The sequence below is a fragment of the Equus asinus genome, chromosome 26, assembly GCF_041296235.1.
Source record: "Equus asinus isolate D_3611 breed Donkey chromosome 26, EquAss-T2T_v2, whole genome shotgun sequence".
NCBI classification, from domain to species: domain Eukaryota; kingdom Metazoa; phylum Chordata; class Mammalia; order Perissodactyla; family Equidae; genus Equus; species Equus asinus.
The window spans coordinates 33,379,764-33,396,779 of record NC_091815.1 but is presented as its reverse complement, the minus strand read 5'-3'; the positions used below and the strand labels follow the sequence as shown (position 1 = coordinate 33,396,779).

At 60.4% G+C, this 17,016-nt stretch overlaps 4 protein-coding genes across 5 annotated transcripts; all 4 read left to right on the top strand.

Moving 5' to 3' along the window:
- Positions 1-355: 355 nt before the first annotated feature.
- Positions 356-5,184, top strand: KCNA7 (potassium voltage-gated channel subfamily A member 7). Its single transcript, XM_014852324.3, has 2 exons — positions 356-1,388; positions 2,327-5,184. Exons 1-2 carry the CDS (start codon positions 492-494, stop codon positions 3,134-3,136), a joined length of 1,707 nt encoding a protein of 568 aa, XP_014707810.2. The 5' UTR covers positions 356-491; the 3' UTR covers positions 3,137-5,184.
- Positions 5,185-7,555: 2,371 nt separating this feature from the next.
- On the top strand, positions 7,556-10,353 carry NTF4 (neurotrophin 4). The gene is made up of 3 exons (XM_044760098.2): positions 7,556-7,693; positions 8,702-8,825; positions 9,411-10,353. The coding sequence occupies exon 3, from the start codon at positions 9,423-9,425 to the stop codon at positions 10,053-10,055; it is 633 nt and encodes a 210-aa protein (XP_044616033.1). The 5' UTR covers positions 7,556-7,693; positions 8,702-8,825; positions 9,411-9,422; the 3' UTR covers positions 10,056-10,353.
- Positions 10,354-12,103: 1,750 nt separating this feature from the next.
- SAXO3 (stabilizer of axonemal microtubules 3) lies at positions 12,104-15,147 on the top strand. 2 transcript variants are annotated; one of them, XM_070499422.1, is made up of 5 exons: positions 12,104-12,513; positions 12,810-13,010; positions 13,110-13,295; positions 14,024-14,136; positions 14,657-15,147. In XM_070499422.1, exons 1-5 carry the CDS (start codon positions 12,358-12,360, stop codon positions 15,000-15,002), a joined length of 1,002 nt encoding a protein of 333 aa, XP_070355523.1. In that variant the 5' UTR covers positions 12,104-12,357; the 3' UTR covers positions 15,003-15,147. The 2 variants fall into 2 exon arrangements, with proteins under 2 accessions (XP_070355523.1, XP_014707751.1); XM_014852265.3 differs by having other exon boundaries at positions 12,214-12,513; positions 13,110-13,271; positions 14,657-15,122.
- A 667-nt stretch (positions 15,148-15,814) lies between these two features.
- Positions 15,815-17,014, top strand: LHB (luteinizing hormone subunit beta). The gene is made up of 3 exons (XM_014852266.3): positions 15,815-15,952; positions 16,286-16,453; positions 16,682-17,014. The coding sequence occupies exons 1-3, from the start codon at positions 15,938-15,940 to the stop codon at positions 17,006-17,008; spliced, it is 510 nt and encodes a 169-aa protein (XP_014707752.3). The 5' UTR covers positions 15,815-15,937; the 3' UTR covers positions 17,009-17,014.
- Positions 17,015-17,016: the final 2 nt, after the last annotated feature.

Below are 17,016 nucleotides of genomic sequence, written 5' to 3'. Positions count from 1 at the left end.
CAGCGATTAGGACTCCGGAGACCCTGAGGGGTCCAGAGGCCCTGAGACAGAGACCCACAGTAATTCAGAGACACAGGGAAAGAAAGAGACCCAAAGGGGCGCCCCGGAGAAATCCAGGACAGAGACACACAGGGCTAAGAGATAGTGAGAGAAGAAACCCAGAGAGACAAGAAGCAGAAAGGCAGAAAGACTCAGACAGAGGGGAGAGATAGAGACCAAGGGAGACAAGAGATAAATAGGGACAGACCCCCGAGAAACAAGACACAAAACAAAGACAGAGATCCAGAGACACCAAGACACAGACCCCCTACAACGACAAAACTCAGAGATAAGTGATCCATAGAGATACTCAGAGATACATCTCTGACAGAGACCCAAAGTAAGGTAGAACCAGACGCGGAGACACAAGAGAACGAGAGAAAGAGGGTTGGAAATTTGGTGACTCCAAAAGAGGGGCTCAGACACTCATAAAAAAGAGATGAGAGAGACACATGGAAACCCGGAGTCACGCAGGACAGAGATCCCGAGCGATGGAGAGACAGAGGGAAAGGGGAACCGAAATCGGGATGGAAGCCGAGAGAGCGCGGCACGGCTGCGGCTGGGGGGAAAGGCGGGCGCCCCGGCAGAGGGCGCGCGGCCACCCTCTGCCCCGCCGGGGTCACGGCGCCCCCTCCCCCGCGCCCTGGCCTGCCGGCCGGGCTATTTTTACGCGTGGACACCGGACACCAGGCTGGGGCGGCGGCGGCGGCGGCGGCGGTGGCCGAGGCGGGGCCGGGCCGGGTCGGGCGTCGGGGCCACACGTCCGTCCGCGGGTCGCCGGGGCTGCGCGCGCCATGGAGCCGCGGTGCCCGCCGCCGTGCGGCTGCTGCGAGCGGGTGGTGCTCAACGTGGCGGGGCTGCGCTTCGAGACGCGGGCGCGCACCCTGGGCCGCTTCCCGGACACGCTGCTCGGGGACCCGGTGCGCCGCAGCCGCTTCTACGACGGCGCGCGCCGCGAGTACTTCTTCGACCGGCACCGGCCCAGCTTCGACGCCGTGCTCTACTACTACCAGTCGGGCGGGCGGCTGCGGCGGCCGGCGCACGTGCCGCTCGACATCTTCCTGGAGGAGGTGGCCTTTTACGGGCTGGGCACTGCGGCGCTGGCGCGCCTGCGCGAGGACGAGGGCTGCCCCTTGCCGCCCGAGCGCCCCCTGCCCCGCCGCGCCTTCGCGCGCCAGCTCTGGCTGCTCTTCGAGTTCCCCGAGAGCTCGCAGGCCGCGCGCGTGCTCGCCGTCGTCTCCGTGCTCGTCATCCTCGTCTCCATCGTCGTCTTCTGCCTCGAGACGCTGCCCGATTTCCGCGACGACCGCGACAGCCCTGGGCTCGCCGCGGTGGCTGCAGCTGGCCCGGTGAGGGGGCGGGGCCCGGGTGGAGAGAGGCGGGGTTTGGGAGGAGCTGGGCGGGGTCCACGAAGACCTGGCCAATCAAAAGGCGGAGTAAGGGGCAGTGGGAGGCGGGGGCCTCAGGAAGGTGGGGCTTGGCTGTGGGTAGGCGGGGCATTGGAGACCTGGTAGGAGGACCTGGCCTATCTTCGATGGGGCAAGGGGCTGTGAAGAGTGGGCACCGCAGCGACAGGGCCTGACCAGGGGATTAAAAACTGGGGGTGGGGAAGGTATAGCTTAATGGAGACCAGGACTGAGGATTTGAATAGGAGGCCTATCAGAAGGCCAAGAGGACAAGTACATTAAGAAATCGAAGCTGAGGGGTGCAGGAGAACCTGAAAAATCTGAGGTCTGCACAGTAACCAGTGGGAACGATGGGCTGGAGGTGGTGAGAGCCAGGGCCCAAAGAAAGCAGCTGAGGGTGCTGGAGACAGAGGGGTGGGGCCTGAGGGCGGAGGTAGGAGGAATCTATTACAAAAAAAGTCGGGCTGAGGACTATGAGAGGAGGAGCCCAGAGTTTGGGGTACAGAAAAGTCTTACCCAATATAGTCTGGGCTGAGTTAGGGAGGGCAGGGCACATGGGAGTAGGGCGGGTGCAAGGGCCCTCCCTATCTAAAAACATCAATGCTGGGGGTGGGACTTTGGGAGAGAAGATGTTGAACCCCATTCTAGCATCATTTTGGGAGGCCCTGCCAGTGAAGGATCAGGGATCACAAAGTCAGCTGTCCAGGGACCATCCTTATGGTCCTGGGAAGGAGTGAAGACATCTGAGTAACTGGAGGTCTGGGGGCAGCGGCTATTGACTAATTTGTAGATAAGCAGTTGGATATTTAAACAAGAAATATGGCCATTCGAGTGTGTCCCAGCCCTGGCATGGTCCTCCCTGAAGCCCTTCTTCCCTGCAGTTCCCTGCTGGGCTGAACGGCTCCAACCAGGTACCCGGACCCCCGCCTCGCTTAGATGACCCATTCTTTGTGGTGGAGACGCTGTGCATCTGTTGGTTCTCCTTCGAGCTGCTGGTGCGCCTGGCAACCTGCCCCAGCAAGGCAGTCTTCTTCAAGAACGTAATGAACCTCATCGATTTTGTGGCCATCCTGCCCTACTTTGTGGCACTGGGCACTGAGCTTGCCCGGCAGCGGGGGGTGGGCCAGCCGGCCATGTCACTGGCCATCCTACGTGTCATCCGACTGGTGCGTGTCTTCCGCATCTTCAAGCTGTCCCGGCACTCCAAGGGCCTGCAAATCTTGGGCCAGACACTACGGGCCTCCATGCGTGAGCTGGGCCTCCTCATCTTCTTCCTCTTCATTGGTGTGGTCCTCTTCTCCAGCGCAGTCTACTTTGCCGAGGCCGACCGGGCAGACTCCCATTTCACCAGCATCCCTGAGTCCTTCTGGTGGGCAGTGGTCACCATGACCACAGTTGGCTATGGAGACATGGCGCCCGTCACCGTGGGTGGCAAGATAGTGGGCTCTCTGTGTGCCATTGCCGGCGTGCTGACCATTTCCCTGCCTGTGCCGGTCATTGTCTCCAACTTCAGCTACTTTTACCATCGGGAGACAGACAGCGAAGAGGCCGGGATGTACAGCCATGTGGACACGCAGCCTTGTGGCCCACTGGAGGGCAAGGTCAATGGGGGGTTGATGGATGGAGAGGTACCCGAGCTACCGCCTCCACTCTGGGCCCCCCCTGGGAAACACATGGTCACTGAAGTGTGAGGGACAGTTGAGGTCTGCAGGACCTCACATTTCCTTGGAGGGGGGTGGGTGGAGGGGAAGGTCGGGGGAGGGTGTTGGGTTTAGGAAGAACTAGGTTAAGTGGTAATGAGTTGGGGAATGCTGAGCGTCTTTTTGGGTCTTCAGCTGTGTGGTTTGGTAGCTCCTGCGGGTACCTCCTTAGGTGGCAATGAATGGCACTGGGTTATGCCGAGTTGACGGGAGACTCCGTTGGTTTGTGTTGCATTGGGTTGTGAAAGCCTCGTGAAGCCTTTAGAGGTAGTGTCGAGATAGGTTTGGTCACATAGCTTTGTGAGTTTTTCAGTTCCTTGTTGGGTTGGGTTTGGTTGCGAGTCTGGGTGAGTCTTGTCCAACTGCATTGTGCGAGATTCTGTGGTTTGATGATCCTCTAGGGCAATGTTGGGTCAGGTTAGGTGGCTGCCCATGGCATTGTTGGGAGTGATTGCGTGTTCATGCATGGTGTCATGGAGTCGAGTTGAGACACGTTGGAAATTGTGTGGCTTTGCAATTCTTCTAGGGCCATGTTATTTTAGGTTCTGTGAACTTGTGAGTCATGTAGAAATCCAAAGAGTCAAGTGATAGAATGTGAGCTTTCAGGGTCACATGAGGTTAAGTTGGGTTGGAACGTATGACTGTATGTCTTTCAGGGTTCCATGGGGTTGAATAGCGCCGTGATGTGGCTGGAAGTTTTTCGGGTCTACATTGAGTTGAGCTGTAATGAGTTGTATGACCATGTGAGTCTCGTAGGGCCGGTTCAGTTGGGTGGTACAACTGTTTGAGTCTTGTAGGGCCATGCGGAGTTGAGTTACGTCATGTCACTGTGAGTCCTGTAGGAATGTTGGGTTGAGTCGGACTGTATGTATGAGCTCCATAGGGCCACGTTGGTTTGTTTTGCACTTAATGGTAGGAAAAGGACTCAAGGACAACAGCACTGGGGAGGAATCATGTTTCAGGGAGCGAGTGTGGTATTGTAGACTCTGGGAGACGAACTGAACTGGCTTGCCCAGTGTCACTCACTTCAAGGGGTGGGGCTGGGTTCTGTATCCGTGGATTCAGTTGTCCACCCAGAGGGCTTCTGGGTGAACTAGGAAGATGTCGACACTCCTTCCGTTTACCCCACACCTGCTTTGTTTTGCCATTCAACGCCCCCCTGTCTGTCCTCCCCTACCATTTTGCTTCTAGATGTGGAGATCAGAGCCACACAGAAGGGGGAAAGAGGGAGAAATTGTACTCTGTCCAGACATGAAGGGGGGACAGAAACCCAGAGGAGGGGGACAGAGACCTGGGGAGGGCAAGAGGCCCAGAGAAAGGAAGAGATAGAAACTCAAGGAAGAGGGGCACGAAGACCCAAAGAGAGGGGGAGACAGACACCCAGATGGACGGGGACAGAGACTAAGAGTGGTGGATAGAGACCCAGAGGGGGGCTGTCAGGCACTCAGAGAGAGAGAGAGAGGCAGACATCCAGGGCTGGAAACAAACCAGAGCGCCCCGGAAAAGGAGAACCAGAAAAGAAAAAGGCAGACAAATGCAGCTCCCCTGAACCCAAGAGAGACGCACAATCTCTGTTCCACAGAATCACAGAGACCCCAGACCAGGCGTGCCACCCCATCCTCCCGCAGCTCAGGGAGACTGTCAGGCAAACTGGGGGGCCCACTCTACTTTCCAGGGGAGAAACCAGAGTCTTAGAGCATGGGAGTGGCTTCCCAAGGTCACGTGGCCTGTCCCCCGGGGCCAGGGCTTGTGGCTTGTGGCTTGTGGCCAACCCCACGTGTCCCCATCAGCCTTCTGGTATACACAGGACCTCCTGAGTCCAACAGCCTCATTCCTCACAAACAGGGAAACTGAGGCTCAGAGGGGAGAGTGTCACCCTCACGGAGCCAGAACATTTTCAGAGGTCTTTCAGTACTAAAAGGGCATTTCGAGGAGGAGGAGGCGGGTTAAATCACTAACACATATAGGGTTTCCTATGTGGCAGGCATCTTTCAAAGGACTTTATCGTATTAATTTATTAAAACCCGTCCAGCGGTTTACAGAGTGTTGTCATTTTTACTTTTAGCTATAACCACCCCCCCTTTTTTTTTTTTTTGGTTAAATGAAATCTTACTGAGAGACACGACTGTGTCACATCAGAGGGGAACTGGTTTGAGGGGGACACTCCTCTTAGGGAGTCCCTCTTGTCAACTCAGAACACAGCTAAGAAATTCAGCTTGGAAACCTCTGACATAATCCAACCACCTTTTAATACAGAGAGAGAGGGAGGCACAGGTTATGGGAAGGGTTTGATAAAAGTTGAAAATAATACAACTTTTAGGCAGTCACTTCTCACAGCAGCCTGGAGGGGGCAAGAGACCCAGGAATGAGGACAGAGACCCGCAGAAGGGGAGAAGAGACCCAGAGAGAGGGGGACGGGGACCCAGAGAGAGAGGGACAGAGACCCAGAGAGAGAGGGACGGGGACCCAGAGAGAGAGGGACGGGGACCCAGAGAGAGGGGGACAGGGACCCAGAGAGAGGGGGACAGAGACCCAGAGAGAGAGGGACAGAGACCCAGAGAGAGGGGGACGGGGACCCAGAGAGAGAGGGACGGGGACCCAGAGAGAGGGGGACAGGGACCCAGAGAGAGGGGGACAGAGACCCAGAGAGAGGGGGACAGAGACCCAGAGAGAGGGGGACGGGGACCCAGAGAGAGGGGGACAGAGACCCAGAGAGAGGGGGACAGAGACCCAGAGAGAGGGGGACAGAGACCCAGAGAGGGGGACAGGGACCCAGAGAGAGGGGGACAGAGACCCAGAGAGAGGGGGACAGAGACCCAGAGAGAGAGGGACGGGGACCCAGAGAGAGAGGGACAGAGACCAGAGAGAGGGGGACAGGGACCCAGAGAGAGGGGACAGGGACCCAGAGAGAGGGGGACAGAGACCCAGAGAGAGGGGGACAGAGACCCAGAGAGAGGGGGACAGAGACCGAGAGAGAGAGGGACGGGGACCCAGAGAGAGAGGGACAGAGACCAGAGAGAGGGGGACAGGGACCCAAAGAGGGGGACAGGGACCCAGAGAGGGGGACCGGGACTGCTTCCCATTACTCTTTGAAAACTCACGTGTGCTACCTCATCATAGACTGGGTTACATAGAGTCCCTCTGTTGGGGGTGGGACGTGCTTGGAGATTAGGGATGGAGGGAAGTGCGGAGAGGTCAGGGAGGTGACCTGAGTGGACACTTAGAGACTGGGAGGTGCCCCTCCCCCACCCCAATAAACAACTGTAGCCGCCTTCTATGTTGCCTTGGCTGAGATGGGGAGGAGAGGGGAACACCCTAATCCGGGGACACCCTTCCTGCCACCTTGCCATGCTATATTTAGGCTGAGGGAGGTGTATGGGTGACCCCCCCCCCCAAGGTGGGTGTCAGTTTTCCTCCTGAAAATAGCTCCCCGGGAGGGGCGCGGGGCTCTCCAGTAGGACTGTCCTGGGCTCCAGCTCCCGTCTGATCTCCGTCTGTCTTAGGTCTCTCTCTCTGGGTCTCTGTCCCCCTTCTAGGGTTCTGTCTCCTTCTCTCGGGGTGTCCCCTCTCTCTGGGTGTCTGTCCTCCTCTTTCGCTTGGACTCTGCCCCCTTTCCCACTCCATTTCTGTGCCTTCCCCCATCCCCCTTCATCTGTCACTATTCACTTTCTCTAACCAAATCCTATCTTTGTCTATCCCTGAGTCCTATAATACCTTGAATTTCCCTTCTCTGAGCTCAGGACAAGACCCTCTCCGCAGTCCCCACCCAGGAAATTCCAGGAGAGACGACTGTGGGAGAGCCCCCCACATCCACTGTCTCCTCCGGCCTCGGTCCTTATCACTGCCCAAGCCCAGCTGGTTAATGTCTGGCCTGGGGCTCCTGGGAAAGTGGGGATGAGAGAGAGGGTGGGAATCTGCCCCGGGATTGACACTAAATTGGCAAAAGGAGGCAAAGGAATCTCAGACCCAGACTCCTGGGTCTGAGGGAGGAGGGGCTGGGGGCCTGGACTCCTGGGTCTGAGGGAGTAGGGGCTGGGGGCCTGGACTCCTGGGTCTGAGGGAGGAGGGGCTGGGGTCCCGGACTCCTGGGTCTGAGGGAGGTGGGGTTGGGGGCCGGGACCCCTGGGTCTGAGGGAAGAGGGGCTGGGGGCCTGGACCCCTGGGTCGGAGGGAGGAGGGGTTGGGGGCATGGCCTCCTGGGTCTGAGGGAGGAGGGGCTGGGGGCCTGGACCCCTGGGTCTGAGGGAGGAGGGGCTGGGGGCCGGGACCCCTGGGTCTGAGGGAAGAGGAGCTGGGGGCATGGCCTCCGGGGACTAAGGGAGGAGGGCTGGCTGCGGGAGCCGGGCCGGCCTTCCGAAGCCCGGCACGCGTGAGGAAGGCGGGACCCCGGCCCCTCCCCCGCCGTCGGCCCCGCCCAGCCCCGCCCCGCCCCGGCCGGGCCCTCCGGAGCGCGAGCCGCGAGGCGCGGGCGTCCCTGCAGCCAGCGAGCAGGAGGAGGAGCCGCCGCCGCGCCAGGGGCAGCCGCGGGAGCCGAGGAGGGAGCCCCAGGTAAGAGCCTCCGCGCCTCCTCCCCCGGGATTCCGGCGCCCGGGTCGCCCTGCCCCCGGGTAGGGAGGGACGGGGGCGGGGCCGGCGGGGGCGGGGCTTGGCTGAGGAAACTGAGGCAGGAGGAAAGTGTCCGGATCCGCAGCCGGTTACCCCAGCAGCGTCTCAGGAGTCTGGACCCCCAGCCTAAATCTTCTCGGGGAAGAGGGACCTGGGAGTCCGTACTTCTGAGTACCTGGGGAGGAGGGGCTTGACCTCCAGAACTCCTGGGTCTGGGGAAGGAGGACACTAGGGGTCCCGACTCCTGGGTCTGAGAGTAGAGAGATTTGGGGGCCTGGATCCTGCATCTAAGGGAGGGAGCCGGGGGTCTGAGCTCCCGCAGGAGGAGGGGCTGGGGCCCAGGGCTCTTGGGTCAGAGAGAGGAGAGAGCTGGCGCCTGGTCTCCTATGGGAGGAGGCAGCTGGGGACCAGGATTCCCGGTCTGAGGGAGGAGGCAGCTGGGGATCTAGACGCCTGGTCCCGGTTGGGTCAACATGCGCCCCTCTTCACACTCCCCCTTGCCATTTCCCCATCTCCCAGCCGGAGCAGGCAGCCACTCCAGGTATGTGTAGCAGACGTCTTGGACGGGCCCTGGCCTGTCCTGCGAGGAGAGAACATTCCAGGAAGCAGCCTCGGGGACCCAGGGCTTCATGAGTGTGGGCCCTCAGGGACCCGGGTGTCCAGGCCAGCCCCGCCCCCGCTCCGTCTGGGAGATGAATGGGCTGAGGAGGATGTAATCTTTTCCAGCCTCCTCCATCCACAGCCTCTCCCCTCCCCTCTCATCCCCCATCTGCTTCCCATCCCAGCCAGGAGCCATCACCTGGGCAGGGAAGGGGCCTCTGGGAAGGGGGTGCAGCCTTGACTTTTGGGTCCCCTACGCTTTAACAGGAACACCGGGAAGGGGAGCGCTCAGGGGTTCAGGCCCCCTCCCCCACCTGCCTATATAACCTGCCCATCCGCTTCTTCCCCTAGGTGGCTGCCCCCTCCCTCTCCTGAGATGTCAGGAAGGAGGGGGCCACCTGTGTCCCCCACAGGGGCCCCCCGGAGCCTGGGGGCCCCCAGCCCCGGAGCTCGGAGGCGGAGGAGGTGCTGACAGGTCTGGTAACCACTTGCTGCATCCCAGTCCCCTCTGTGCCACCCCTTCCCAAAACCACAGGCTTCTAGAATGTTGTCGAGAACAGTGCCCCCACCAGTGTCTTCCACTCCCGAATCAATTTCACAGCCTCCTTAAGTGGCAGTCCTGAGCTGAACCTGGGTCTTCCTGGGATTCCAGGACGTGGCCTCTCAGAATTTGGGAACCTCAAAGCTCCCCCAGGCTGCAGGACTTAGGGTTCCTCTGGGTTGTAGAGGCAGGATGACAGAGTGGAGTTGCTCCGATAGGGTTCAAGTCCCACCTCTTGCATTTATTTGCTGGCTATGTGACCTGGTACAAGTTACTAAGCTCTCTGAGCCTGTATTTCCCCATTTGTTGGCTAAGATTAGTAATAGTAGTAGAATAATTAAGATTAATCTAGAAGTTGGACGTTCTTCAAGTCCTAGAATATAGGGGTCCCCCAAGGTTCTAGAACTAGGGCCTCTCCGTGATTCTGGGGTGCAGGTCCCCCTGGAATTCCCAACTTCTGCCCCCCGACTAAGTTGTTACCCTCTTCTTTAACTCCAGCTTCCTTCTCTCTCTCCTCAGGTGCTCAGCGAGATGCGCCCCCACCCCTCATGCTCCGTCCCCATCCTCTTACTTTTCCTCCTCCCCAGTGTCCCCATGGAGCCCCATCCCCCACCCTCGCCACTGCCCCCATTTCCAGCTCCTGAGTGGGACCTCCTGTCCCCTCGTGTAGCCCTGTCCAGGGGCGCTCCCGCGGGCCCCCCTCTGCTCTTCCTGCTGGAGGCCAGGGCCTTTGGGGAGCCAGCGGGCAGCCCAGCCAACCGCAGTCGGCGGGGGGTGAGCGAGACAGCCCCAGCCAGTCGCCGGGGAGAGCTGGCCGTGTGCGACGCAGTCAGCGGCTGGGTGACAGACCGCCGGACGGCCGTGGACCTGCGGGGGCGCGAGGTGGAGGTGCTGGGCGAGGTGCCTGCGGCTGGTGGCAGTCCCCTTCGCCAGTACTTCTTCGAGACCCGCTGCAAGGCTGACAGCGCCGGGGAAGGTGGCCCCGGTGGAGGTGGAGGGGGCTGCCGGGGTGTGGACCGGAGGCACTGGGTGTCTGAGTGTAAGGCCAAGCAGTCCTACGTGCGGGCATTGACCACTGATGCCCAGGGCCGTGTGGGCTGGCGATGGATTCGAATTGACACTGCCTGCGTCTGCACTCTCCTCAGCCGGACTGGCAGGGCCTAGGCCCATGCCCTGGAACTAGGCAGGCAGAGGAGGAAGAGAACTGGATCCTGAGGGACCGCAGGAGGCACCTGGCTGCTCTGGGCCTCAGTTTGGGAACATATCAAATGGTCACAAAATCACAGCTCTCTGATTTTGAGAGCTCAATCTGGGCAAGACAGGTGATGAAACCAAATGGGGTTTTGAAGGATGAATAGGAGTTCTCTTGGATGAACTTGAGGGTAATGATGATGATAATAATAGCCAATATTTTCTGAGTGCCTACTGTTTATCAGCTGTAATACACAACTTGTCAGATCAACTCTGGTGGATTTGACCATTGGAGGCCCTTGGCTTCTAAATAGCTGACCACACAATCTCAGAGGACATCACCTTGTGCACTCTGGAGAGAGTGACAAGGAGGGGATCTGTCAAGAAGTGGGTGGGGGAGGCAATTAGCTGGGAGCTAGGGTTCAAATGAGAAATCTTACTTGGTCAGGTGGGTGAATGTTGACTTAGAATATTCTGTTTTGAGGTAGTGAGACCCCCGTCACAGTAGGAACACAAGCAGGGTTGAATGGCAGGGAGTCAGGATGCTAGAGAGTTTGGCTCTGGTGGGCAGTTGGAGTCAGGTTTCTACCCCCCTTCCCTGTCTCAACCTTTACCCCCCATTGAGAATGAAGTAGAACTTAAACTGGTCCACCTTGAGGAGGGCCTGAGGTTTTGACCAATTGGCCTGCCCCCTGGCTAGGATCCGGGCTTATCTGGACACACGTAGGCCTTGAGTGAGCCAGGAAAATCCAATAGGAGAACGGGCCCCAGAAGCCTGAATGAGGGGGTTAGTGGGACCCTGTGCCAGGCTGCAAAAGGCAGCCTTGGGGCCGGCCTGGTGGCGCAGTGGTTAGGTTTCCATGTTCTGCTTCGGCAGCCTGGGGTTCGCTGGTTCAGATCCCAGGTGCAGACATGGCACTGCTTGGCAAGCCATGCTGTGGCACGTGTCCCACATATAGAGTGGAGGAAGATGGGCACGGATGTTAGCTCAGGGCTAATCTTCCTCAAAAAAAAAAAAAAAAAAAGCAACAGAAAAGAAAAAAGAGAAAAAAGGCAGTGTCTGTTTTCCCTGTCTGAAGAATGGGTTGGTAGCATGAGATAATGGGGGCTGAGGAAGCAGAAGCCTTGACCTACAGGTGTTTAACGTGAGGAAGTGACAAGGGAAGTCAGGGGTACATCCCACACCCTCAGGACGCCCCTTCCTGTATTACCGCTCCATGGCTTCATGCCTCTTGCCAACACACACACACACACACACACTCTTAAGACCAGCTTTGGGCTAAGGGCATAGACATCCCCCATCCCCCACCAACACAGACTGGGAAGGCTGGGGGCTGCTCGGCAGCGTGGGGCTCTGGCTGCCTCTGTTTCTCCATCTCTGTGTTCTGGCTCTATGGTTCCCACTCTGTTTTTGGCCGCATCCCTCTCTGTCTCTCATCTCACTTCCTGTCTCTGGTCTCTGGGTCAATAGTTCTCTTTGTGTCTGTTTCCCACCGGCTCTCCCCCGTTCTAGTCTGTAATTCTTTCTCACTCATCAAAGCTCTTTCCGAAACCCCCCCCCTTTTTTTTTGCTAAGTATTTCCCTGTGGGTCTCTCCCTCTTCGCCCCCTACCCCCATCCCCAGGTGGAAGTTTTCAACCAAATCAAAGGCAGGCGGGACAGCCGAGAAGCCGAGGCCGATGCTGGCTCCTTCAGCACACACAAGGAGGGAGGGAGGGAGGGCCCCGGGGAAGTCTGGAAATCGTTACCCCCGAGGTGGGCAGGCTGGGCAGAGGGAGGAGGCAGCCAAGAGGGCTGGGACCCTGTGGGAAAGGGGGGTGTTTCTCACGGATTCCCTGATGTGCTGGGTGGTCCCTGTCCTCCTTCCTTTCTGGGTCTCTGGACCCCCTTTCTGGATCTCCGACCCCCCCCCCCCAGCTCTCTCTATGCTGCCCCTTCTCTGGATCTCTGTCCCCTCCCTCGCCCCGCCCCCCCCCCACCCCGTCTCTATGTCTCTAAAACTTTACAACTCTGAAACTTCTATTTCCCCTTCTCTTCCCCACTTTCTACTCTCTCTCTTCTGGGTCTCTCCCCTCCCGAGTTCTCTGCGTTTCTGTGCCCCTCTCTCAAAGTCCTCGTCCCTCTGTGCGTGGGTCTTTTTCTCACTCTATCCATCCATCCATCCACACGCCTGCAGGCCCCCCATTGGCTGGGTTCAGAGTGGGCGGGTTCTGTCGCCCCGGGCAACGGCAACAACAAGCCTGCTCCTGCTTGGCTCCGGGGCTGGGGTGGGACCATGGCCGGTCCGACCCTAGCTCCGCGCCATGGTCCCCCGTGGCGCCCCATCTCTGGGACCGAGATGCCTGGGTGCTGGCCCAGCTGGCATCTCACCAGCAGTGGCGTCGCCCACCACTTTATCCCATCCGTGCCCTTTCCCCCGCCCACTGTGCAGGTGAGAGGACCAGAGGCTCCTGGCCTCGAGGAGACTGGGGAGCTAGAGTCATGTGTCTGAACGAGCTGCCTGGGGACCCAGACGCCCGGCGTGGAGAGAAAAGGGGACTGAGAGCTCCGGCTCCTGTCAGATCGAAGGAGGAGGGTCTCGGAGTCCTGGGTCTGAGAGATGGGGCCAAGGAACCTGGATGTCTGAAACTGGAGGGAGAAGGGGACTTGGGACTGACTGGGAGAAATTAGGCCTCACCGGCCCGCCTCTCAAGTCTTTTCAGCTGACATCCCGCGCCTTCTCCCCAGTCCACGGTCGCAGAGCCCCTGCCCCCGGCCGCAAAGCAGGACTTGCACATCTGGGCTTTCGACGAGGTCATCAGCAGATGGGAGACGACCTCCGGCTCGGCTCACGCGCCCAAGACCCACGGCGGGCCCTACGCGCAGCCCAAGGCCGCAGAGCCTGCTGACCCGACGCAGACTGTGGGGATCAAGGACTTAGGGGAAAAGGTGAGATTCTGGGATGCCAAGGTCCGTGGGGGTTGGGGCTGTGGACCGCACTGGAGTCCCTTGCGCCCTCACGTTGGGTCCCCGCATCACCTTCCGCAGCTCAGACACCGCGGCTGGCGCCTCCCTCTGATCACAAAGCACCAGTGCAGCGAGACGAAGGCGCAGTACACCGGCTGGCCCGGCCTGGACCAGAGCGCCACCTTCTACGTCGGGCCCCAGCCCCTGGAGCTTGCGGACCGCCACCGCGGGGGCCAGTCCCGGGTAGCGGGGTTGAAGGCCGCGCCGGTGCGATGGGAGGGCCTCTGAGGCTAGGGACCAGACCAGCGGAACTTGGGGCGGGGCCAGAAGGAATTTTGAGTCTGGGGCTGTGGCTAAAAGGTCTGGGGCGGAATCAGGAGGCTCCATAGACTGGGGGAGGGACTTGAACCTCTTGAGGCGGGACCAGAGGGAGCAGAGGACCGAAGGTCGGAAATCCCAGCTCTGAGGCTGGGGGCGCAACTAGTAAATCCTGGGGCGGGGCTAGGAGGGGGAATCTGAGGCTGGGGGCGGAGCTAGGCAGCCGACTGTACGTGGGGGCGGGCCTGGAATATTCCTGGATGGGGTCGCGGGTAGACATTTCTCCGTTGGGGTGAAGCGAGGAAGAATTGTTGCTCGAGGTGCTACTGAATTCCAGTGGCGGGACCAGGAAGTTTTGAGTCTGGGGGCGGAGCCGGGAAGTTTTTCTGTGGCTGGGGGCTTGGCTTTGTGTTCGATGACGGACAGAAAGGGTTTGGACTTTGGAGGTGAGGCTGGTCAGGGTTCTGATTTGGGGAGGGAAGGTCAAGTGTGCTGGCGTGCGATTGGTCAGGAGGAATTCGGATTCTGCGGGGGGCGTGAGGGCCTGGTCTAGAAGGACTGAGGAGGCTGAAGGAAGAAGGATTCTGAATCTGGGAACCAGGACTTGGAACGGGGTACGAAACTTCTTTCTTGCTCACCCCTCCTCCCCGGATTCTCATGAGGCTCTAATCCCCTAGACAAAAAGCCCCGACCTGGCCGGCCGGCTTTTCCCAGTATCCGACCAGGCCATCCTGGACCGCCAGCAGCTCTATTTGACCACCTCGGCACGGGACTTCCGGGCCTACCCGAAGTGAGCCTGGGGCCCCGCTCGACACCGCCCCCTGCACAGCCCCTGCACAGGCTGGTGGGACGCCGAGCCCCGGTGTCGGTTCCCCCTCCCCGACTCAGCAGTCTCGGCCTTCAGCTCCTGCTCCTGCAAGAAGCGGAAGTTCAGACCCAGCCCCCTCCCTCTTAGCGCCCCGGTATCCTTAGCGTCGACTCTCAGGAACATGAAGCCTGCGGAGTGCCGAAGAGGGAGTTCTGGATCTCGGGGGGCCAGGGCGGGGCCTACTTAGATATTGGAGTCCACAGATACTCCTTCCCAAGGATGCGAAAACCCTATATTCCAGACCCTTAAGTACTCGAGGATCCAGGAGTCCAGGCTAGGAGTTCCCAGCCCCATCCTTCCCATGGGGTCCCCGACTCCTGCAAATGTGTCCTCACCTCGAAACGCAGGAGTTCGGGCGGGCAGCCTCGGAGGTCTGAACTTCAGCCTCCTCCCTGGAATCCAGCTGTGTCCCCCCATCCTGCCTCCTCCTCCCCCTAAACAGGAAGGAGTTGACTAGATATCACCGCAATGACTCGCTGACCTCCTGGACCTTCGAGGAGACGCCCCAGGCCTATCCGTGCTCCTCTTGGCCGGCCCGGCCACCGGAGATCTGCGTGCCCCGTGTCCGCCCGGTGACGCCAGCCGTGCCGCACCGCGGAGCGTTGCCTCTGGCTCAGGAGTCCTACGGACCCCCGCTTCACCCACTGCGCCGGCTCGACCGTTTCTGCCCGCTGGAGCTGCCGTGGGGCGGCCTTCACTGGAAGCCCGTGCCGGGCATCCACAGCGTGCCGCAAGCCTACCGCACCGAAAACTCCCGCTACGGCAGCTTGAAGCCGGCGCTTGCCTGAGCCGGGCGCGCTAGCCCCGCCCCGGACACGCCCCCTGGGCGGGGAGAGCGGGGCCTAGAGGACCACGACACGGGCGCGGTGGGCGGGGCTAAAGGTCGGAGCCCCACCCACCACGTGGGGGCGGGACAGACCGGGCACGCCCACTCCGCTGCGGGGCCTGGGCTGAGCCGGGAAAACTCGCTCGGCTCGGTGGGCCAGCGGGCGGGCCGCGCCGTCGGCGGCAGAGCGGGAGAGCTTACTCAATGAGAGTTAAAGAACCTATAACCACACTCTGCTGAGTTCGGCTCCGGCATCCTGGCTTCTGGGGGCCTAAGTGTGGGGGAGATCGGGCTCCCGCTGAGGCCCTTGTGGAAGGGGGGCGCGTCTGGGTGCAGGCAGCCCCCCGCCTCTGAGCACAGAACCCCATATTGAAGCCATGCCCCTCCTAAGGTTGGACTTTGGCACAGGAATGGCTTTCAGTTCACGGCTGGTGGAGCGTGAACCTGAAGCTTCAGCCCATCTCCATTTGAGGGTCGTCGGAGGGGCGAGCTCCAGCCTCCCCCTGGGTTCCTCCAGGCCCGGCTACACGGTGTGGGGCACGGCAGAGGGCTTCCTATACCTTACTTCATGTGTCCCCAGCACGACCTCTCTAGCCCCTGCGGACTGAGTCTGCGAAGTTGGTCTCACCTGGGTGTCTCCTGCTTTAAGGCGCCTAGCCACTCAGCGAGTGGGGGGAGGGGTTGCTCCAGGGAGCCACTCCTGCACCTCCCTGACCTTGTCCGCCTCTCGCCCCCGGGGGGATTAGTGTCCAGGTTACCCTGCCATGCGGGCATGCCCAGTGGCCTTGCCTCCCCCACAGCCTGCGGGTATAAGACCAGTAGTATAAGACCAGGGTAAGCACCAGCAAAGATCAGTAGTGTAAGACCAGGGTAAACACGGCAGAGGAGGCACCGAGGATGGAGACGCTCCAGGTAAGGCTGTAGGGCCCTGGGCCCCTTGCAACTCCATCCAGGGTCCAGTTGGTGCGAAGAGGGAGCGTCTTATGACCTGGCAAAGGTGTGGACAGCCAGCAGGCTTCCTGCCAGGAGGGAAGCGGGTAGGGCAGGGCCTGAGTGGGGTATCTGAGGTGTTGGGGTATCGGGGGTCCCTGGGTATTGGGATGGGGGATCAAAGTGGAGGGCGGGCCCTGAATGGAAGATGTCAGGCAGAGGAGCTGGGTCCCTCAATGTGTATCTGGGGGACGGGAGGGTGAGGGCCCAGGGCTGAGGTCTCAGGCTGGCCCTGAGGCACTGGCCTTGTCCCAGGGGCTGCTGCTGTGGATGCTGCTGAGTGTTGGCGGGGTCTGGGCATCCAGGGGGCCACTGCGGCCACTGTGCCGGCCCATCAACGCCACTCTGGCTGCTGAGAAGGAGGCCTGCCCCATCTGCATCACCTTCACCACCAGCATCTGTGCCGGCTACTGCCCCAGCATGGTGAGCTGCCCAGGGGGGGCCCACAGAGGACGGGAGGTGGCAGCGGGGGTGCAAGGGGGCCTGCCCCCTGGGTAGAGGCTGGGGAACTGGAGTCTGAGCTGGGTGTGTGGGAGGGAGAGCACAGAGGGTCCCCTGGACACCTGAGTTGGGATCTGTGAGGGGCAGTGGGGGGGCTCAGGGGAGGGCCCAACCCAGGCAGATGCTCATGCTGCACCCCCCTCTCTCCAGGTGCGGGTGATGCCAGCTGCCCTGCCGCCCATTCCCCAGCCAGTGTGCACCTACCGTGAGCTGCGCTTTGCTTCCATCCGGCTCCCCGGCTGCCCGCCTGGCGTGGACCCCATGGTCTCCTTCCCCGTGGCCCTCAGTTGTCACTGCGGGCCCTGCCGCCTCAAGACCACTGACTGCGGGGGTCCCAGAGACCACCCCTTGGCCTGTGCCCCCCAGACCTCCTCTTCCTGTAAGGATCCCCCATCCCAACCTCTCACATCCACATCCACCCCAACTCCTGGGGCCAGCAGACGTTCCTCTCATCCCCTCCCAATAAACACTTCTTGAACCACACA

Coding starts and splice junctions, on each gene's coding strand:
- KCNA7 (XM_014852324.3), top strand. CDS start 492: ATGGAAACCCGGAGTCACGCAGGACAGAGATCCCGAGCGATGGAGAGA. Junction 1,389..2,326: donor CGGTGGCTGCAGCTGGCCCG/GTGAGGGGGCGG, acceptor TCTTCCCTGCAG/TTCCCTGCTGGGCTGAACGG.
- NTF4 (XM_044760098.2), top strand. CDS start 9,423: ATGCGCCCCCACCCCTCATGCTCCGTCCCCATCCTCTTACTTTTCCTC.
- SAXO3 (XM_070499422.1), top strand. CDS start 12,358: ATGGCCGGTCCGACCCTAGCTCCGCGCCATGGTCCCCCGTGGCGCCCC. Junction 12,514..12,809: donor TTCCCCCGCCCACTGTGCAG/GTGAGAGGACCA, acceptor CCTTCTCCCCAG/TCCACGGTCGCAGAGCCCCT. Junction 13,011..13,109: donor TCAAGGACTTAGGGGAAAAG/GTGAGATTCTGG, acceptor CACCTTCCGCAG/CTCAGACACCGCGGCTGGCG.
- LHB (XM_014852266.3), top strand. Junction 16,454..16,681: donor CCGGCTACTGCCCCAGCATG/GTGAGCTGCCCA, acceptor CCCTCTCTCCAG/GTGCGGGTGATGCCAGCTGC.